We start from the raw sequence: 19,464 nt of genomic DNA, 5'->3' as shown, positions 1-19,464 counted from the left end.
TACACTGGGAAACCAAAAAATGAATTTGACTCACTTTACTGTAGTGGTCTGGAACAGAACCCACAGTATCTCTGAGGTATGCCTACATATGAAATGCTGAATGGTACAGAGACACATGTATTTTTAAAAGCTTAACCTAACAGCTATTTTGTATTTTTCAGGCTGGTGCAACGAGAAAAATCAGAAGTTAGAATGAGAAGGGTTTGAGAGTACAATATAAAGAAAAAGTAATTCAATCTGGCTAATAAATAACTGAAAGGAGCCAAGCAAAGGCTGGATAAGCATCTATTGGGATGATAAGGGTTCCTGTACTGAGGAGGAAACATGCCTAGAGCTACCTTTTAAGATATTATAAAGGACCTATGTTTCTACTGCAGCAGTTTCTAATGTTTCACTACCAAAGACACAAATGGATCTTGTTTAAAAATTTGTCTGATAAACTGCATATTAATTCTGTTCAATTACGTAAATGTCAATCATAAGACCAGTAATTTCTCATTGAACTAAAGTGAGGCCAGCGAGGATAATTTGATTTGGCTATGCAGCATTACTAATAGGATAAATCCACAATTCTTGTTCAGAAGTTTTAAAAAGAGCTCAAAGATTCCTTTTTACTATCTTCAACTACTTTCAGATATCATAGATCTGAGGCAGGCAATCTGTTCCACACTTACTGAGCATTCAGTGAGACATACTCATTGATCACTATAACAAATACAGTAAAAATGAAAAAGTTTTGAAGTATTGTAAGAATTACCAAAATGTGAAGCAGATACACATTGAGCATATGCTGTTGGAAAATGGTGCTGATAGACCTGCTTGATGCAGCATTGCCCCAAACCTTCAATTTGCAAAAAAAACACAGTACCCGCAAAGTGTTAAACTCAAAATAACTTAAATTAACACTAAGATCAGCATTCCAGAAATCAGTCAGTTGGGCTACCTCCCTAAGCCTCAGTTTCTTCATCTTTAATATGGGCATTATACACACTGTTAAGAAACTGGTTATAAGACCAAATGGAACAAGCCTAAACACAGTATCACACTAGTTGTAAGAAAGATTTAATACAACTATAAGCAACTGCTCTGCTACAGTGCATATTCAGAATCACTTTGGAGGCTTAAGTCAGGGCACTGTTAGACATGCTCTTAACTATCCATTTGACAAATTCAAAGTTTGAAACTTTTCAGGAATTGCTTTTGTTTTAGGAGCTTAATTTTCACCAACTCAATCATCTTGCTTATCATCCGACCTATAGGTTAAGATATAAGACTAGTTCCTTTACCCTCAAAGTAGACGCAATCTTTCTCTTTTTTAGAATCTGGTTTTACTCTTCAATTGACTGAAACCTCAAAACATTCATTAATTTATTTAAGTAAAAACAACCAAACCAAATACTCTAGTCTCCAGTTATTCCAATCAACCCTAAACGTTTTCTTAAGAACACTAAATACAACAAAGTGTTAACAGACCATTAAACTATCCAGAAAGTATTTCATATTGTATCAATATTTTCTGGACAAATCACCATTTAAATAAATTTAAGACAATACCAGCTTTCCTGTGTACTATCTGTATGACTTCAACCAAGTCACAATCTTTAGACATCACTTAATGTGTAAAATAAAGCTAATACTAGCTTTTTTCTAGTAGTATTTCAATGGTCAATGAAGAAGCAACACTCTTTACAATTTATTTATAAAGTAATATACATATATATATCTATATATATATCTATATATATATATATGAATGAATATTTGTAATACCCTCTATTCTAAATTATTTCATAGCTGCACTTTCAGGGCAATGAGGGAACTGGTATTTACTTCACTGGCTTTGTACAGCACTCAGTACACATCTATGTCTGTGTTCTGAAGAAATACCATTTGATAGACACTATGTGAGAGAAAGATTTATTTTCAGATATCTCTCACACATCAGAAGGGTACAAGAAGGAGTACTCAAATTGAAAGCTGCTTTAAAAAACTGTTAACATCTTTATAAGGCCCTATTTAGGCTATGTGGAAATCAGATTCTTATCTATACTGAATTGCTCTACAGGAATATCAATGTTCTTTCTGCACTAGAATCTGCAACAGCAAAGGAAGGTGTTTCTGCCATGCAGTTGTCCTAGTAGCTGATTATTTTATCAGTGGTCCTTTCTGTTTTCTGTAGGCAGAAACAAGAAAACTCTACTGTTTTAGTTATACCTTTTGAGAATTAAGGCTTGGCTGCTACTACAGTATTTGGAACTTACACTTAGCTTTATTTGAAGCAAGTTTTTCTTTTTTAATTTAAAATGACTACTTTATACACTGTAGAGATTGGTAGAAATTACATTTTAGAATTAGGCTGGCAAGTATGTTATAATTTCTTCTGAATTTTTCACTGTAAGAAATCAGATGGTAGATTTTCATTTAATCACTAAACTGAGAGGATAAAATGCAAGATAAATTACAACATCTTCAAAATTTTACCTGTTGTTTCTGGTATGCAGTGTTAGGATTTATTTTGGACTCTAAAAGTAGAGAACCTAGGAAACGGAAAAATTAAAGACATTCCATTATGTAATTGCCAAGCAGCAAAATTATATTCTTACACACACACATATTTCCTTTTCTAAACATTTGATACACATACAACAAAGGAATATTACTTTTAAAACAATACAAGTTTAAATGTAACAACCTGTAACCTAAGAAATTATTGCTTTATACATGCTTGCTTTTAACAAGAAATATAGAATTATGTGAAGAGGAAGGACTAAATGGTAATAAAAATCTAATACCTTACTGGCAGCACAGAGCAGTAAAACAGCAGAGCATAAAGCCACAAAATATGGGATTACATCTCTGATATAAAGAATAACTCAGAGAAATACTTTAAAACATGCAAATAAGCATTATATGCAAATAAAATCTGATCTCTCAAGACTAAAAATAAAATGAGAATTCATTTGCAAAAGTTTGAAAATACAAAGGTTTGATCCTTCAGTACATCCCTAAATTCACTTCACCTTCAGAAAGTCTACTTCTGTTCCTCATAATACAGGAATTACCACACTTCTCCATCTTCAAATAATCAATTTCTTTCTCATAGTAAGTTAATTTGCACATTCCTGTTTTTTTCCCTGGCAAGTTCGTAAAAATGGTATCTGGAAAATAACTACTACTTAGTGACAAATAGCAAATTTTAAGACTAAATTTACACCTCTCACCTCATCAACCAGCTGCAGTTTATCCCCAATGCACTATCTAAAGACAAGTTCTGGCCCAGAAATGCTTGGAAAGCAGCAGTTATTTTTCGGCAGCTTTCTCTAATCCAAAGCTTTCGTTTTTCCTCAAAGTACGCTTAACAGTTAACAGTTACTTTACCCATTCCAAATAGTGGATAAGCGATTAAGAAAAGGGTACTCTTAACATTTCCAAATCTAGTTTGCTTTTATGTTAAAATTATCTTATTAATGTTATTGTACTGTCCCATGTTAGTGATTTACTGACCATTCATTACTGAATTTGTGAACACCTTGTGCACAAGAACTTCCCACTTCATTCATATTTTCCCACCATGTCTAGAACAGCTAACTGCTTAACCCAAAATCTTTCTTACCTTTTTTATACTAAAGGTAACTAAATAGACAGTGTATTTTTCCCATCTGTTCCCCCACCACCCCATTTCTTTACACTCTTTCTTTTTATTAGTTTTGGCTCACTGAGGTTCAACAAGTATTTTCACATTCTAGAGGAAATTGTTGAGTATTCTCTTTTTCCAACTTTTGTCAGATTAATCAAATAAAATTTCCAGTGCCCCCTTGATTTTCTTTATTATACACGGTTACTGGATTTTTACTCTGGATATTACTGACAGTTATCTAGTGATAAGAAAAAGAAGCAAACCAATGAACTCAATGTCTAGAGTGCCTTAGAAGTAGTAAAAGTCTCTAACTATCTTTGTGAATATTCATTATTTTAACTACTAGAACACCAGAACAAAAATTGCATTCTATTATTTCCCAAGGAAATTCAGAGAGTATGTCAGGCACATTATGGATCAAACTTTTTAAAGTCATGGTATATGAATATACTCAAAACATGGTTTCTGTGAGAAAATACATTCCAAAAAACCTACTTTGAAATATATTATCTCCTCAAAAATAACTTATTTCTAGAAAACTACATTGAGTGAATGAAACAATTAACTTTGTAACATACTTAGAAGATGCCAGAGGTCCAGTGTAACAGAACCAGACTAAGTAATGCCTCATTAAAAGTTAAACTGCACCAAAGCACAACCCACCCAAAAGAAAAAATTGGACATCACTGATAAACTATAACTGTACATGATCAAAATTAAACATTTCTGTGCTACCAACAGTACCCAGTACCATCCACAATGTGAAAAGACAAACCACAAAATGGGAAAACATATTTGGAAATCATATAACTGATATCCCTGTATCCAGGACTCTTACAAAACCAATAATAAAAAGACAACCCAATTTAAAAATGGGCAATACACCTGAACAGATATTTCTCCAAAGAAGATATATAAATAGATAATATATGAAAAGATCCTCCACATCATTAGTCATTAGGGAAATGCAAATCAAAGCCACAAATATATCATTTCACACCTGCTAGGATACCTATAATAAGAAACAGACAATAACAAGTATTGACAACCATGTGGAGAAATTGGAAACCTCTTACATTTTGCTTTTGGTACATAAAAATGCACTCACTTTGGGAAACAATTTAGCAGCTCCTCAAAAAGCTAGATACCACCAATTCCATTCCTCAGTATATATCCAAGAAAATGAAAACATGTGCTCATACAAGTATGTGCACACATATGTTCAACAGCAGCATTATACATAATAGCAAAAACTGGAAACAATCCAAATGTTCAAATACTGATGAATTGATAAATAAAATGAAATACTATTCAGGTATACAAAGAAGTGAAGTTCAGATACATGCTAGAACATGGATGAACCCTGAAAACGTAAGAAAAAGAAGCCAGTCACAAACAACCATGTATTGTATGATTGTATTTATACGAAACATCCAGAATATGTAAATTCAAAGAAGATTATTAGATCAGTGGTTGTTTAGGGCTGGGAGGAAGGGGAAATGAATGGATAGTGATTGCTAATGGGTACATGATTTCTTACAGAGAGGACAAAATGTTCTAAAATTAGATTGTGGTGATGGTTGCATAACCCTGTTTTGAATGGGTCAATTATATGGCACATAAATGCTGTTAAAAAAAGTTCAAGTGTAAATATTCATACAGTGAAATACCATATAGGAATGTTCATGAACCCAATACATGTGAACACAACATACATGAATGAAAAACACATGAAAGAAACCTCAGACAGAAGAATATACATATAATTCTATTTATATAAAGTTCAAAATTCATCTAAGTCGTTAGTAGTTAGGTTAGCAGTTGGTGGGGAAAGAAAGGGAGAGAAGAGGACAAAGTGACCAAGAAGGGACATGAAGCAGGCTTCCAGTGTGCTGGTTATTTTGTGAAAATTCAAGCTAAAACACTTACATACACCTTTTTTAATGTATATACTTCAAAGATTCTTTTTAAAAGTTTAAGAGAGGGCAAACAACACATGGCATAGGGAGTTAAAGTTATGTTTCCAAGAAACACACACCTGCCTTGGCAGCTGCCAAAACAAAACAGAAAACTAGCTGTGGTGTAACTATTGTTTTTCAAGTCCCTTTTGCATTTACTTCAAAACTCTCACTAGTTTACAGGGTCAGAGCAATTAGAAATGAAAAAAACCACAAGTTGAAAGTTTGAAGTGTTCCCTTTCAGAGCCCTAGTTAAAACAAGAAAAAGCACATTAGAAGTTTCTGGTGTTGGCAAATTTAAGGATATTAAGATATTAGGGGAAAGCATTGTTCCTAAAACACATTTCAGCCATATTCCATTGCTTTGGTCTAAAACACCACTTTAAGAAGTCCAGCTCTAGTCCCCAAATACCATATTCCGTAAGATATCAGTAGGCTATAGAGCCTGGAACATGGGAAACAGCCTTTTAGTCTGGGGGCTAAGTAAGACAATAATGAAAAGACATACTGCTACTTTAAGTCCATCTACTGAGCTCCCCTCCACCCCCCAGCACTTCTCCAATCTACTGAAAAAGATTCAATTTAGTGAGTAATTCCATCCTAGTAATACATGGGATGATGGGGATGTAGAGTTTAACTGTAGGTGAGCAGCATTTATCATGGTAGCAGAGCAACAGGGGAGACAGAAGGAAGATGATAGTAGGAGGCCTTAAGCAACACCAAAGAGGTAGAGAAGGTTCTCATTAAGGGGAACACATTTTTTATAACAGGAGGGTCTAGTCTGTCTTAATAAGAAGCACATATACAAGACAGCACCCATCCCAACTTACCTGAGAAACAAATTCATCCTCTCCAATGAAACAGATGACTTTATCCCCCAAGAAGAATTCACTCACCCTTCCTTTGACACCTGCTCACACATCTGAGAAAGACACTGTCACACAGACCAGAGAAAGACAAGCCTACACCACAAACCCCAATATCAAGACTTGACAAAGCTTCTGAATGACTGGGAAGGAAATGGACGGACAGACCGACCCATGCACACACACACACACCCGCCCCAAGAGAGTGATCAAGCTAAAGTGAATGCATCAATAGATGTAATTAAGTTGGTCACTGCATAGTCTGCCATTTAGACTACTAGCAAAATCAGCTATCTTCAGGTGATCTAAAGAGTACTTCTGCACACAAATGCTCATCAGCATCCACTCCAAATGAGCTCCGATAGTCCTACAAGTCCATATTTGTACATATACTTCAAACAATAAAAAGAGGGTCTAAATTCTTATTTACTATTACTAAGACTGACAATCAGCACAACTTTTTGGGGGAAGGTCATTTATTTTTATCTACCAAGTTTTTAAACACTTACTACTCTTTGGTCCAACAATTCTTCTAGAAAATTATTCTACATCCTTATAGAGGTGAATGAATACACATGTCACTAGCAGGGTCTGTGATGGTAAAAAACTAAAATAATCTCTATGCTAACTGTTCTCAAAGTGTGGTGACCTTAAGGGGTCTGGAAAATCAAAACTATTTTCATAACAGTACTAAGAGTAATAAATAATATTATTTAGTATTATATATAATATTTATTAATAACGAATAATTATTTGCCTTTTTCAGTCTTATGTTTCTCACAATGTCTACACCAATATTTCAACAAACTGAATTCAGAAGCAGATGACTCCTTTAAAGAAGAATTAAACCAGACGTTAAAGAGACTTGTAAATATGTAAAACAATGACACCCTTCTCACTAAATTCTTTTGTTAGAAAAGCTTCCAAGTCTTATAAATTTCTAATATGGTAAATATCAATAGCTACAACCTACATAAACAAAAGCTATGGGGATCCCCAATTTTGAGAGTATAAAGGTATTCTGAGGAAAGAAGTTTGAGAAATGTACTTGTGCCAACAGTATACTGTGTGAATTAAATATATACAGTGGAATACTATGTTACTTTTAGATGAGACAGATCTGTGTATCCTAACACCAGATGCCCCAAATATACTGACAAAAAGGAGGTCCGTACACTCAGGAAATGGGGGAACAATGGTACAGGAGGGGAAATGCCACTCTGAACATCACCAAAACTACTGCAGTCAAAGCTGTCTTACACTGATAGCAAGAAAAAGGGACAATAAAACAAATAGTACGAGTATAAATATTTAAGTCACTAAAAAATATTCCCTCCCTGCTTCATGACATCTTGGTTCCTCCTTCCTGTGAAATGTGAGAGCTTTTCTTGTATCCTGTTTGCCAACCTCCAACACACACCTATCAAAATAAAACAAACACCTCCAGGGAGTGAGGTGAGGGCTGTTCAACAGGAGTTTAAATCAGAGAACTCAAAACTAGTGTCTACAGCCTGGATGGAGCCAGCAAAGAGCTTAATTCCTAGCTTAACAAACACATACACTGAATTCACGCAAATATTTTAAAGTAGAAAGATTTTACATTTAAAAAAAATCTGAATTTCTGGGATCTGGGGAAAAAGATCACAAAACCAGAACTACTCAATCAAAGAATCAAAATACAGCAGGACTGAGGGTTAGAAAAAATAATATCTCCATGGGACGCTCTGAGTTATTAACAAAAAATGTGTATTAAAACGCCTACCTCCTCAGTATTTAGTACATAACCAATACTTGCTATTTTAGGGCATGATCTGAATATCATTTTCCTGGTATCAGGGTACTGTCGAATAGCAGAAAAATTAGTATTGATGACAATGATCCAGAAACACATTACAAATAAAAGGTTAATCTGCACAGTTTCATTATACTGCTTAAGAAAAACATTCTTGTATGAAATATTTAGAAAACACTGCATGAAAATTGTCAAGGTTTTAAATCTTCTGGTACAGTTCTATTTAGCTGGGAAATTCACTCTCGTTTAGAAGATATCATGTCCTTTCACAGGGAAAGTGAGATATTACAGTGTTTCTATAACTTTCATGGTTCTTTTTTCTGTATCAACCAAGCAACCAATCAGATTCGGGAAGTACGGAAATATTTGTTTTGGGGTTAAGACACCTAGGTCCTGGCCTTAGTTTAAATATGGATAAGTACTTAAGGAATTCAGAATAAATCACTCTAGCTGTCACACCTCAGTGAGCAGTTTAACCTCTAGGCTTCTCCAGAGCTTATGCACTATGCTTCATTAGTAGGAAGACAATGCCATCAAAAATGAGTTGATCAAAGTCCAAAATCTCATCTCGATTGGAGACTAGTGTATGCTTTAAAACTATAGCAGGTCTGTGTTCCAAGTCCCTTGCCCCTCATTTTGTGGTTCACAGATTACATGGCATTTAAAAACTGAAATGAAGGCTTTGAGGAAAAAAACTAGTGGTATTACATGAAAAGGTTCAAGTCTTTATTACACTCACTATACCCAATGTAGCTGACGGGCCTGGAACTTTCAGAAGTTATCCCATGCAACAGATGTTAAACAAGGGTTTGTTATACTAAGCCTATTAATTTTCCACAAAGTAGGTCTACACAAGAAAAAAGGGTGTTTAAATAAACTTTTCAAAGTGAATTATTTCTCTAGTACTGACACTGTGCCCTTCTTGGTATCTAAATCTGGAATGATTTCTGATTCTATACTACTTACTGATTCATAAAGAATACCATTAAAAAATGCTGAGGCAATCTCTGTTTCTCACAGCAGCCAAAACAAAACAAAGTCTTTCCACCCAAAGTGTTCTGACCTCCTTTTCTAATTATAGTAGGGGTAGAAGCAGATCTGCCTACAACCATGTTCTATCAAGAGATGGCAGCACGGGATTCCAGTTTTTACCACTAGCTAGCAGCAGTACCTTGTACAAAACATTTCCCCATGTGTCATTTTCTTCATGCTTCACATTATAGTGAGAACTGAACCTTTTCAACTCTGAAGTAGGCAAGTCAAATAATAAACAACGCTATTCTGAAATATAAAACATACTAAAACTTAAGGCAAAATCCAAATATAAGAACATTATTCTTGATGTGTGGCAAATAATTCAGAATAAAGAGCATGGATATGATTTTATGTCCAAAGACATTCTTCGGTGTGTGAAGAAATGCCAAATTCTTTATCAATTCCAAAACTGGCAAGTAGAGTTGGTAAAAAAACTGCAATGGAGAGAAGCAGAATGATTTGAACATGAAGTGAGAAGTCAAGTAAAGAATGACATTACTATCCTCACTTCAAGTAACTTACCAGGTATGGCAGAAACAGAAAGAAGAAAAAACAATGCTAAGTAATCTTTTCTGGAAAATGGAGATTCGTCCATTCATTTATCTTCTTTTGCAGGTACATGAGTAAGATAAAACCTGAGAAATGAGGTAACCTATCTTCACTAAAGAAGGAATATGTTCCTGTGACATATTTTGCCAGTAGAACCTACAGAACAGGATGCAGTCCAGAAAATGGGCTCAGTAGCTTGGTGAGACGTTTCTTTCCTCCAAGGCAAGGTAGGCTACAGATGTGCCAACCCACTCAAGCTTTAGAAGGGAAGGGCATATTTACCCAGAACAGATGTGCCCTGTAAGAGGGAGGCCACGAATACTTACACTCAGAAACTGCCTTCCTGATTGGCAGGGTAAGCCTATAAACTCCTCTAACAAGAGAAATGGCTCATTTTATGGAAAATCAGAAATACATTACATATTACAATAAAAAGAAAATTCTTAGCTATCCCATAATGGAGACTGAGGAAAGCACACAATACTGGATGACCCAAACTAGCAGTCAATACAAAAACTTGTCTGGCTTGAAGATAAACTATAGTTTTAAGTATATTAGGCTAAAAATTGTTTTCATTTTCTTTGAAATAAACCTTTTATAAAGCAGCAAATGCAAGTAGACAGAAACAAGTAAGTTTAAAACACATTCAAAATCATTAATGATAATAATTAAAAAACTGGTAAGTTTCAAGCCATAGGCTAGATGTCTCACTCAAACCCAGACACTTCTCCCTACCCGTTTAAACACTAACCTTGCTTCTTAACCTAGCTGTGTCATCTTAAGTTATTTAGTCTCTGTTTCCCCACCTGTAAAATATGGCTAATAACAGTACCTACATCAAAAGATAAAAGTAGAGTCTCTTGTACATAGTAGGCGCTCAATAAATTTTGATTATTATTCCTATTGGAGTTTTCCTGTTAGAAAAAGGAAATCACCGAACTCAAGATTATTTACAATAATACTTCATAGAAGTTCTTGGAATTTCCTAAACCCACTCTTTGGGTTTGGTTTTCCTTACAGCTTAAAATTTAACAAGGGCACTTTTCCCTATTAGGTAAAAATTAAAGCCATTTTGTTTTTGCCACTCAACCCGCTTTATTATAGGGCCCCAAGCCTTCCAAAAGGAGGGATGGAGGTTATGGGCTATTTCCAAAGTGGTAAAAATAAAAATGGAAGAAAACAGATTCCTGTATTACTATGTTAAATGATTATGATCCCTTATGATAGTATGACATTAACACTTAATGCTTAACAACACTTTAAACAAAGGACTTTGCATAATGAGCTAAACACACATGATGTGTGCCTTATGACATGTGATTTCCAAGAATTGATCTCAGAATTACACTTGCTTTCATCTCGAAAGAAGCTAAGTGAATCTACAAAGCCCATACTTTCCAATTCACTATGTAGTTTTCCAAATATCCAAAGATGTAGAGTAGCTGGTTACTATGTGATAGTCATATACAAAAACACACTAACACTTGACATTCAAAACTTGTATTTTAGAGGTAAGTCAAAGGTTAGAAAAATATACCCAATATAGTCAGTTCAAAACCCTTTAAATGCGTCCAAAAGGAAAAGTTTTCTCCAGTTTTAAGTTATTTTGGGTAGTCTTATAAAGATAACCTGTGGCCAACATACTTCAAATCACCATTTTTCAGTTAAAATTGAAAATCAATGTCTCTAGAATCTTCAGTTACAGAAGAGTGAGTCTTGTTTTTCATGGAATTGGAATTCAGGGTATACAATCCAATTAAAATTCCTTGAAACTAGTTTGTAGTAATTCCGATACTGAACAACTACAATCATGATAAACTGAAATAGCTGCTGTAAAATGATAAACTAATTAACCTGATGGGTTTTCAAATTCGGAAGAAACAATCAGAAAATAGTTTCACCTTTCCTGAACATATTCAGTGAAATTCACATGCTGAGGTAAGTAGCAATTCCTAGAGAATAAGTCTTTTAAAATGTGAAACACTTATATTCAAACTTAGTCTTTCAACGTGGAGGACTGTTTCAATATATGTGAAGCATAGGCACCAGGGCAGATTTGAAAAGTTTTAAAGGTATGTGCCTTCTTCTCCCCACCTGTTGACCAAATTATAAATATACCTAAAGCAATCAAAAGAGTTCGAATAAAATCAGTCCAAACTTTCAAGACGTTTACACGGTGAAACTAACACAGAATTCTGCATTACTAATAGAAAAGACAACACTAGATAACACAAATCTATCTTCTCACGGCAAAGAAGCATTTCCTACGCCGAGTGTAGAGATGCCAGATCCATGAGCCAGTGTTACCAACCTGCAACAGGATCAGAGACGTAACAGAGAGATCTTTTTTTAAAAAATGAGAGAGCACAGCAAAACGTTCTCCAAAGAGTGACAGCTAACTTTTTTAGCTTCGAGAAAAGTTTCCCTGAGAATGTCTGCTGTACAGATGGGTGAATAAAGGCAGATCGGATTAATCAGAGCCTTTCTCAAGGTCACTCTAGTGCAAAAGAAGAAGAGCACAGTTCGGGTTCCCGGTCCCAGATCCCCGACCTCTCCACAAACCCAGGCGCCACCACTCAAACGTGCTCGGCTCCACTCGAACCAGCAAGTGCGACCGGGAACTCTTGAAAAAAACATTTTGATCGCTAACTCTGCAGCTCCGAGAGAGCTGGGGTGCCGGTGGCCCGCCTTCCCCCGCGGGGGCAACCGCCCCCAGCCCCGGTCCCCCTCCGTGCACGCAGGGAGAGGACCACTCGCCCCAAACAACTAGGGACGGGGCCGAGGGCTGCGGGGGAGGGAGGGAGGGAGGGGTCCCACCGGGAGAGGCCTCACTCACCGTCGCTCTCGGCCCGGACAAGCAGGGACATGCCCTTCAGCCGCTCCACATAGCCGGACGACACATGCCCGGTGCCCCGATCGTCCCACTGCCGGTCCTCATTGAGCGTGTACACCTTCACCCGCCGCCGGGTGTCGGTCATCTTGCCGCCCGCAGGAGGCCGGGGCAGAGGCCCCGCCGGAATCGCCCAGGAAGGGGTCCGGGAGAGGAGAGAGCCGAGGCAGGAGGGCGCCCGCAGGCGGAGGACTCCCGGGCCTCAGTGCCGCCGCTGGCCGCCGCGGGGCCGCGCTGCCTCTCGCATGGCCCGCTCCCGTGCCCGAGCTCTGGGCCCTTGCCTCGCTCGCCCTCGGCTTCTCGGCGCTATTTTCCGGGCCCGGGGAGCCTGGCCGCGCCGACGGAGCTGCGCGGCGCTCTGCAGCCTCCCGCCACGCGGCGGTAAGAACTCGGGGCGCCGGTCACTGTCCTGCTCCCGCCTCCATGATCTCCGCTCCGACGCCTTCTCCTCAGGCCGCCGCCGCCATGTTTTCCTTCCTTGTAACTGGCCCTGCCACCACAGCCAGCGGCTCCGCTCCGCGACCCTGCTTCAACTGTCCGAGGTCGACGGACGCCTGCTCCCGCTGCAACTGCCACCCTTGCGCCGGAGACTCCGAGAGTCCCCGGGCGCACGAGCGCTCCTAGCTATTGAAAGTCCCTTTCCCTTCGCCGCTGCCGCCGCCTCTTCCGTCTTCCTCACAGAGCCAAAGCCGCCGCCATCTTGGTTCGCCCCTCAATAGCGGCGCGCGGGGCCACCCAGGCGGCAGCTGCAGGGGCGGCCGGTTGGCCCCACCATTTAAAGAGACAGGAGCGAGGGTTAGAGCCTTGCTGCGGCAGAGGCGTCGGTCGGGAGGCTGGCGCCGAGTTGCCGAGGTGGCGGGAGCTCAGGGCGGAGGCGGAACGCTGGTCGCACCGGTGACGGCCCGGGACTCCCTCGCGCTCCCTGCACGCACCGTCGTGCGAGCGCAGGGCGACGTGTGCGTCTGTCGCGCCCTGTGTTCGTCATCAGATCAGCTTGGGGATTCGAAAGAGCCGTGGAGCCAGCCTGGGATCTCCGCGCCGGGTGCCTCGGGCTGAGAGTCCGCCAGCACCACTCCCAGTGGCTCGCCGCCCACTCTCTGCAGGCTCCTGGCCGCTTCGGCCTGAGGCTCTCCTGCGGCGCTCCCACCTCCTCCAGGGGCCTCTTCGGGCCGCCTCTGGAACTGGACTGGGCACCCGGTGCGCGAGATCCGGAGGTGCCGGAGCCTAGCGGACTTGAGGCCGTTCTTTGGGGAGAAACTGAAAAGCTTCCGGGAAAGGCCGCATGTTTGGGCAGCGAGGTCAGCCGCAGGTGTTGGGAGCTGCCATGGGGCACGTACTGATTGATGTAGCAGGTCTAGAAACGGGACTGTGTTCGTTTTCTGGGCCTGGCACCAAACCCGAACTGGCAATTCTAAAACTTCATCTTACAATCCAGCTGCTATCTCCATTCCTTTATCAGCACTATGATTTTCTAGCCCTCCATGTTGCAAAAAGAATTTGAGGGGCTTATAAAAACAAATGCGATATTGTACGATCAGGATGAGTAATTCTCGACGTTGACTGTTAAGCACTGCTCTTTTTCACAAAGAAGTAACAGTCTCATTTCTATCATACCCATAACGGCCACAATTTTGGGGGCTTTTAACTACTTGCCGGGCCGTCTAGGTCATTGTTGTCCACTAGAAATAAAATGCGAGGCACGTAGCTAATTTTAAATTTTATAGTAGCCACTGAAGGTAAATTCTGGCACGCTAAGACCCCCACCCCTTAAGATCCAATCACCAACGCAGAACACACCCTACCCCTACTCAAAAACGCACTTCCTCACCTAAGAGCTGCTGCTCCCTCTCTCTGGGGGCAGCCGTTTTCTCTTTCAGGTAATAAAATCTCTTGGCATGGGCCCGTGTCTCCTGAGTAGTTCTGGGGTAAGGAGGGTCACGGCAAGATACCCTTTCATTGGTGCCGTGACTCGGATGAGGCTCTCCCACTGACTTTGCTCTTCCTCTGGGAACCTGAGCTGCTCTGGGAACCCTCATTGCCCAATCCTCCTCCACGGGCTCACCATCCATTTCCCCTGTCGCTCGTCTTCTCCCCCAACACCGGCCTTCAATTTGGTAAGTGTCCCCTTCATGGTTGACTAAAATGTCCCTTTGGAACCTGGGAAGTGACTGTGGAGTGTCTGGCACCCCCAAGGGCTCCTCCGGGACAGGGGCACCCCCAACCATGACTTTCAGAGTCACGGTTGATCCCCATAGTTGACCCTTCTCTGCCTCCCCATGGTGAGAATCCTCATTCATTGAGGCCCAGTCTCCCTTTATCTACTCGTAAACTTCTGGTACCAGGTACGGGGCCTCCTCGGTGTTTTCGCCTTGACCGCTCAGTTAGAGGTGATGATGACTCCCTAACTGTGTCTGGTCGTCTCCGTGACCTTCTCAATCGCTCTGGGACGCCTCAGCAAATTGTGAACAATCTCATTCTCACCATGGGATCTGGCCCCTCCATTCCCGCAGATTCACCGCTAGGGTGCTTACTCAATAATTTAAAACCCCTCCATCTCACTCCAGACCTCAAACCTTTTAAGCTTATTCGCTACTGTAATGAGATCTGGCCATAATATTCCTTGGACAATCAGTCTAAATGACCTCCCAATGGCTTTTTAGATCCTAAAATTCTCTGTGACCTATACAACTTCTGTGAGCACAGGGCAAATGGAAAGAGAACCCATATATCCAGGCTTTCTCCTACCTCCGAACCAAGCCCACTCTCTGTCTCCCTTGCAATCCTAAACATCTTCTCCTCGCTCTAAAAAACTTCACCCTACCACCCACCAATTCCCACCATGTCCTCTGACTTTGACCCTGCTGATGAACCTCCTCCCTTCTGATCTCAAACCCCTATAGTTCCTGCTCAACCACCAGTTCCTCTCCTGCCCCAACCTCCTTCACTGCAAGATCAAAATCCCAACCCTCTCAGCATCTCTAGTGCCGTTGCAGGAGCCGCAGCACCTCCTCCTCCCCCCAACCAGTTCCCCTTCCCTCACCCAGTCCCACGCCAAGCCCTCCAGTCTCTCGCTCTCGAACCCAGGTCCTAGCCCCACTACGAGAAGTAGCTGGTACAGAGGGTGTCGTCCGGGTCCATGTCCCTTTCTCTCTCTCCAACCTATCCCAAATTGAGAAAAGATTAGGCTTTCACCTCCAACCCAGCTACTTACATAAAAGAGTTCCAGGACCTAACTCAGTCATATGATCTTACCTTTCATGATATTCACATGATCCTATCCAACATACTTTTGCCCGAGGAGCGTAGGCAAGTCTGGGAACAAGCTAGAACTCATGCCAATGAGGTTCACCAAACTACTCCAGCTCATCCAATTGGTGCTGAGGTGGTTCCTGACCGAGACCCTAAGTGGGACTATAATACGGCAGGGGGAGTCACCAGGGAAGATCAGTTCATCACCTGCCTCATGGTGGGTCTCAGAAAGTCAGCCAATAAAGCCATTAACTATGAAAAACTCCAAGAGGTTATTCAGGATAAAAATGAGAGTCTCTCTATGTTCTAGACCGCCTCACCAAAGCTCGTTTACAGTATACAAACCTAGACCCTGAGACCCCAGACGGGAGACAATTATTAATGACCTACTTCTTCACCCAGAGTTTCCCCAACATTAAGGCTAAACTTAGACATCTAGAGAAGGGACCCTTAACTCCTCAGGCAGAAGTCCTGGCAGTGGCCTTCAAAGTATATAATGGAAGAGATGAAATGGCCCGTAAACAAAAATATCAAATGCTGGCTAAAGCCTTTCAACCTACCCCAACCACTGGTGCTCAGGTCTCCTCACCTCCTAAGAAGCAGCCAGGAGGACCTCCTGGTCCCTGCTTCAAATGTGGTCAAACAGGTCATTGGGCTAGAGCCTGCCCAAATCCCCGGAAGCCCCCCGGTCCATGCCCTAAGTGCCATCAGGAGGGACACTGGGCAGTTGACTGTCCTCGCACACCGAGAGGTTCCAGGCCATCCAACTCTAAGACTCCACACATAGACCTTCTGGGTCTGGCAACTGATGATTGAGGGGGCCCGGGACTCCTCCATCTGACCACTACCATTGCTGTACAGGAGCCCAGGGTAACCACTGTGGTAGTGGGTAGGCCCATCTCTTTCCTTTTGGACACTGGGGCCACCTACTCAGTCCTGAAGGAGTTTTGGGGACCTACCTCTCTCTCACAGTCCTCTATAGTCGGGGTAGAGGGCACACATTATCAACCTTTACAAACTCCCATGCTTCACTGCCTCTTTAAGGGCATTACTCTCTCTCATTCCTTTTTAGTGATTCCCCATTGTCCAGTTCCCCTTATGGGAAGAGACCTTCTATCCAAGCTAGGGGCTCTTACCTCCTTTACCTTGGGCCCCCGCCTCAACCCCGACTTGCCTTCAATCCCTTTTCTACTTGCTCTCCAAACCATTCCAGACCCACCTCCCTCCCTTTTACCTTATCCCCTTGCCGAGTAAACCCCATATTCTGGGACACCTCTACCTCCTCTATCGCCACCTGCCCATCCGTAACCATCAAACTCGAAGACCTACCTCCGTCCCCTCACAGTCTCAATAGCCCTTCTATGAAAGGGCCTTTTGCGGCCAGCCAGTTCCCCTTACAACACCCTGATACTGGCTATCAAAAAACCTAATGGCTCTTATAGGCTAGTTCAAGATTTAAGAATTATCAGTGCAGCTGTTATTCCAGTCCATCCAGTAGTCCCTAACCCCTATAGTTTATTATCCACTATCCCCACCTCTTCTACTTACTTCTCCATCCTTGACCTCAAAAATGCATTCTTCACAATTCTCCTCCATCCCAATGGGACCACTTACACCTTCAACTCCACAGACTACAAATCCTCCAGTCATCTACTCCACAACCCAAACAGGACCTCCTTACAGCTGCATAAGGCGGCATATGTGCCCCACTCCAAGAACAGTGCTGCTTCTACACCAACAAGTCCAGTCTTGTCCAGGATGGTGCAAAACACCCCCGTGAACAAGCCTCCAAACTCCTAGAAAACTCCCCTAACAATCCATTCCCTTACCCCTTCAACTGGCTCCTGCCCCTCCTAGGCCCTATTACCTTTATTCTTATTCTTTTCCTTCCCTGCTTCATTAACCTATTCCAAAAATTCATTCAAAATCGAATTTTTGAAATTTCTAACCATAGTGTCAACCAGTTACTCTAGGGCTATCAAGGCCTTCTCACAAAGAATAACGAAACCAGCTAGATGACATCACGAATCATCTCAGGATGCCTGCCCTTCCCCAACTCTACAGCAACAGCCTCACTAACCCCAGAATCTGCGCCCCACTTCCAGCACAAAGTAGCTAGAGAATGAGATTCTACGCTAGTTCCCCAGAGGCCCAATTAAGAAAAGAAAAAGATGGGAATAAAGGCAAATTCCGGTGCACTAAGACCCCCACCCCTTAAGATCCAATCACCACAGACCAGATGGTCACCCACCCCTTAAGATCCAATCACCAACGCAGAACACACCCCACCCCTACTCCTTAAAAACGCGCTTCCTCACCCGAGCTGCTGCTCCCTCTCTCTGGGGGCAGCCGTTTTCTCTTTCAGATAATAAAATCTCTTGGCGTGGGCCCGTGTATCCTGAGTCATTCTGGGGTAAGGAGGGTCGCGGCGAGATACCCTTTCAGCCACTCTTTTTTTTAAAGTACAAAGAAACCACAGAAATTAATACTGTACTTTATGGAATGCACTATCTTCAAAATAATAAATGTTAGTATGGAAAATCATGTAAAATATATTTATTAAGTTCAAAATGTGATGTGTATTTTACCTTCAGTGTAAATTTCTACTTGGATGCCAAGTTTTCATTGGAAATACCTGATCTGTATTTAGATTTCATAATAAAATTTGAAAAAGATGCACACATTCAAGGTATTTCTGACATACTTAAGTTTTTCCCAGAAATGAATCAAGTATCAATTTTTAAAATTTAAAACCTAATTAAAATTAAGTTTAAAATTCAATTCCTCAGTCTCACTAGTCATATTTGAAGTGCTCAGAAGCCACATGCAGCTGGTGGCTGCCATTTTGGCAGACCCGGTGCTTAACATTACCCAAAATCTCATGTGAAACCTTCAGTGTAGTTTGAATTACACTCATCTGTCAGGAAAGAGACCCTGATTGTGTGCTTGGGGTTGAGGGGTTTCCCAGGATGTAAGACTTTGAGTTTTAAAATTAGAAGTGGGGCACTCTTACCTTGTCAAATACAAAGAAATGCTTGCAAAAAGCATGCTTTGAATCAATTTCAAACAGAACTGGAAAATGAGAAAACAAAGCCATTGTTTTTTCCTAAAAAGTAAAATGCAATAATTTTAAGAAACAGGACACAACAGTACTTCTGTCCACTTTTGACATACTAGACATCAAAATTGATTCACATGTTATTACTTGATCCCCAAACCAAATATGAAATAATTCGTGGAAAAAATTGTACTTATTCTTTTCAGGTAAACAACAGGAATTATTAAATGGAAAAAAATGTTAATCATATGTATGTTACAGGTCATATTGATTATAGTTAAATGAACTTTTTAATATAATCTTAAATAACATTTGAGTCCAGTCAGGGTTCTACCAGAGAAACCAAACAGCAGGAGAGATTCTGAGGAATCTGTCATGACGATGCGGTCTGGCAAGGCAAGTCTGACCATAGGGTAGTCTACCTGACCTC

The 19,464-nt window shown here is 41.0% G+C and overlaps 1 protein-coding gene across 2 annotated transcripts in view; it reads right to left on the bottom strand.

Annotated features, from left to right (window-relative positions):
- Window positions 1-12,881, bottom strand: part of PPP4R3A (protein phosphatase 4 regulatory subunit 3A) — a 35,608-nt gene extending 22,727 nt beyond the window's left edge. For both annotated transcript variants that reach the window (XM_036881995.2, XM_036881996.2), the window contains exons 1-2: window positions 12,674-12,881; window positions 2,482-2,537 (exon numbers count right to left, since the gene is read on the bottom strand). In XM_036881995.2, the coding sequence (XP_036737890.1) occupies window positions 2,482-2,537; window positions 12,674-12,815 (198 nt within the window). In that variant the 5' untranslated portion in view covers window positions 12,816-12,881. The remainder of the gene's footprint in view (window positions 1-2,481; window positions 2,538-12,673) is intronic.
- Between the last annotated feature and the right edge of the window lie 6,583 nt (window positions 12,882-19,464).

This window comes from Manis pentadactyla, chromosome 11 (assembly GCF_030020395.1).
Source record: "Manis pentadactyla isolate mManPen7 chromosome 11, mManPen7.hap1, whole genome shotgun sequence".
In the NCBI taxonomy this organism is placed as follows: domain Eukaryota; kingdom Metazoa; phylum Chordata; class Mammalia; order Pholidota; family Manidae; genus Manis; species Manis pentadactyla.
This window is presented reverse-complemented; position numbering and strand designations above follow the sequence as displayed.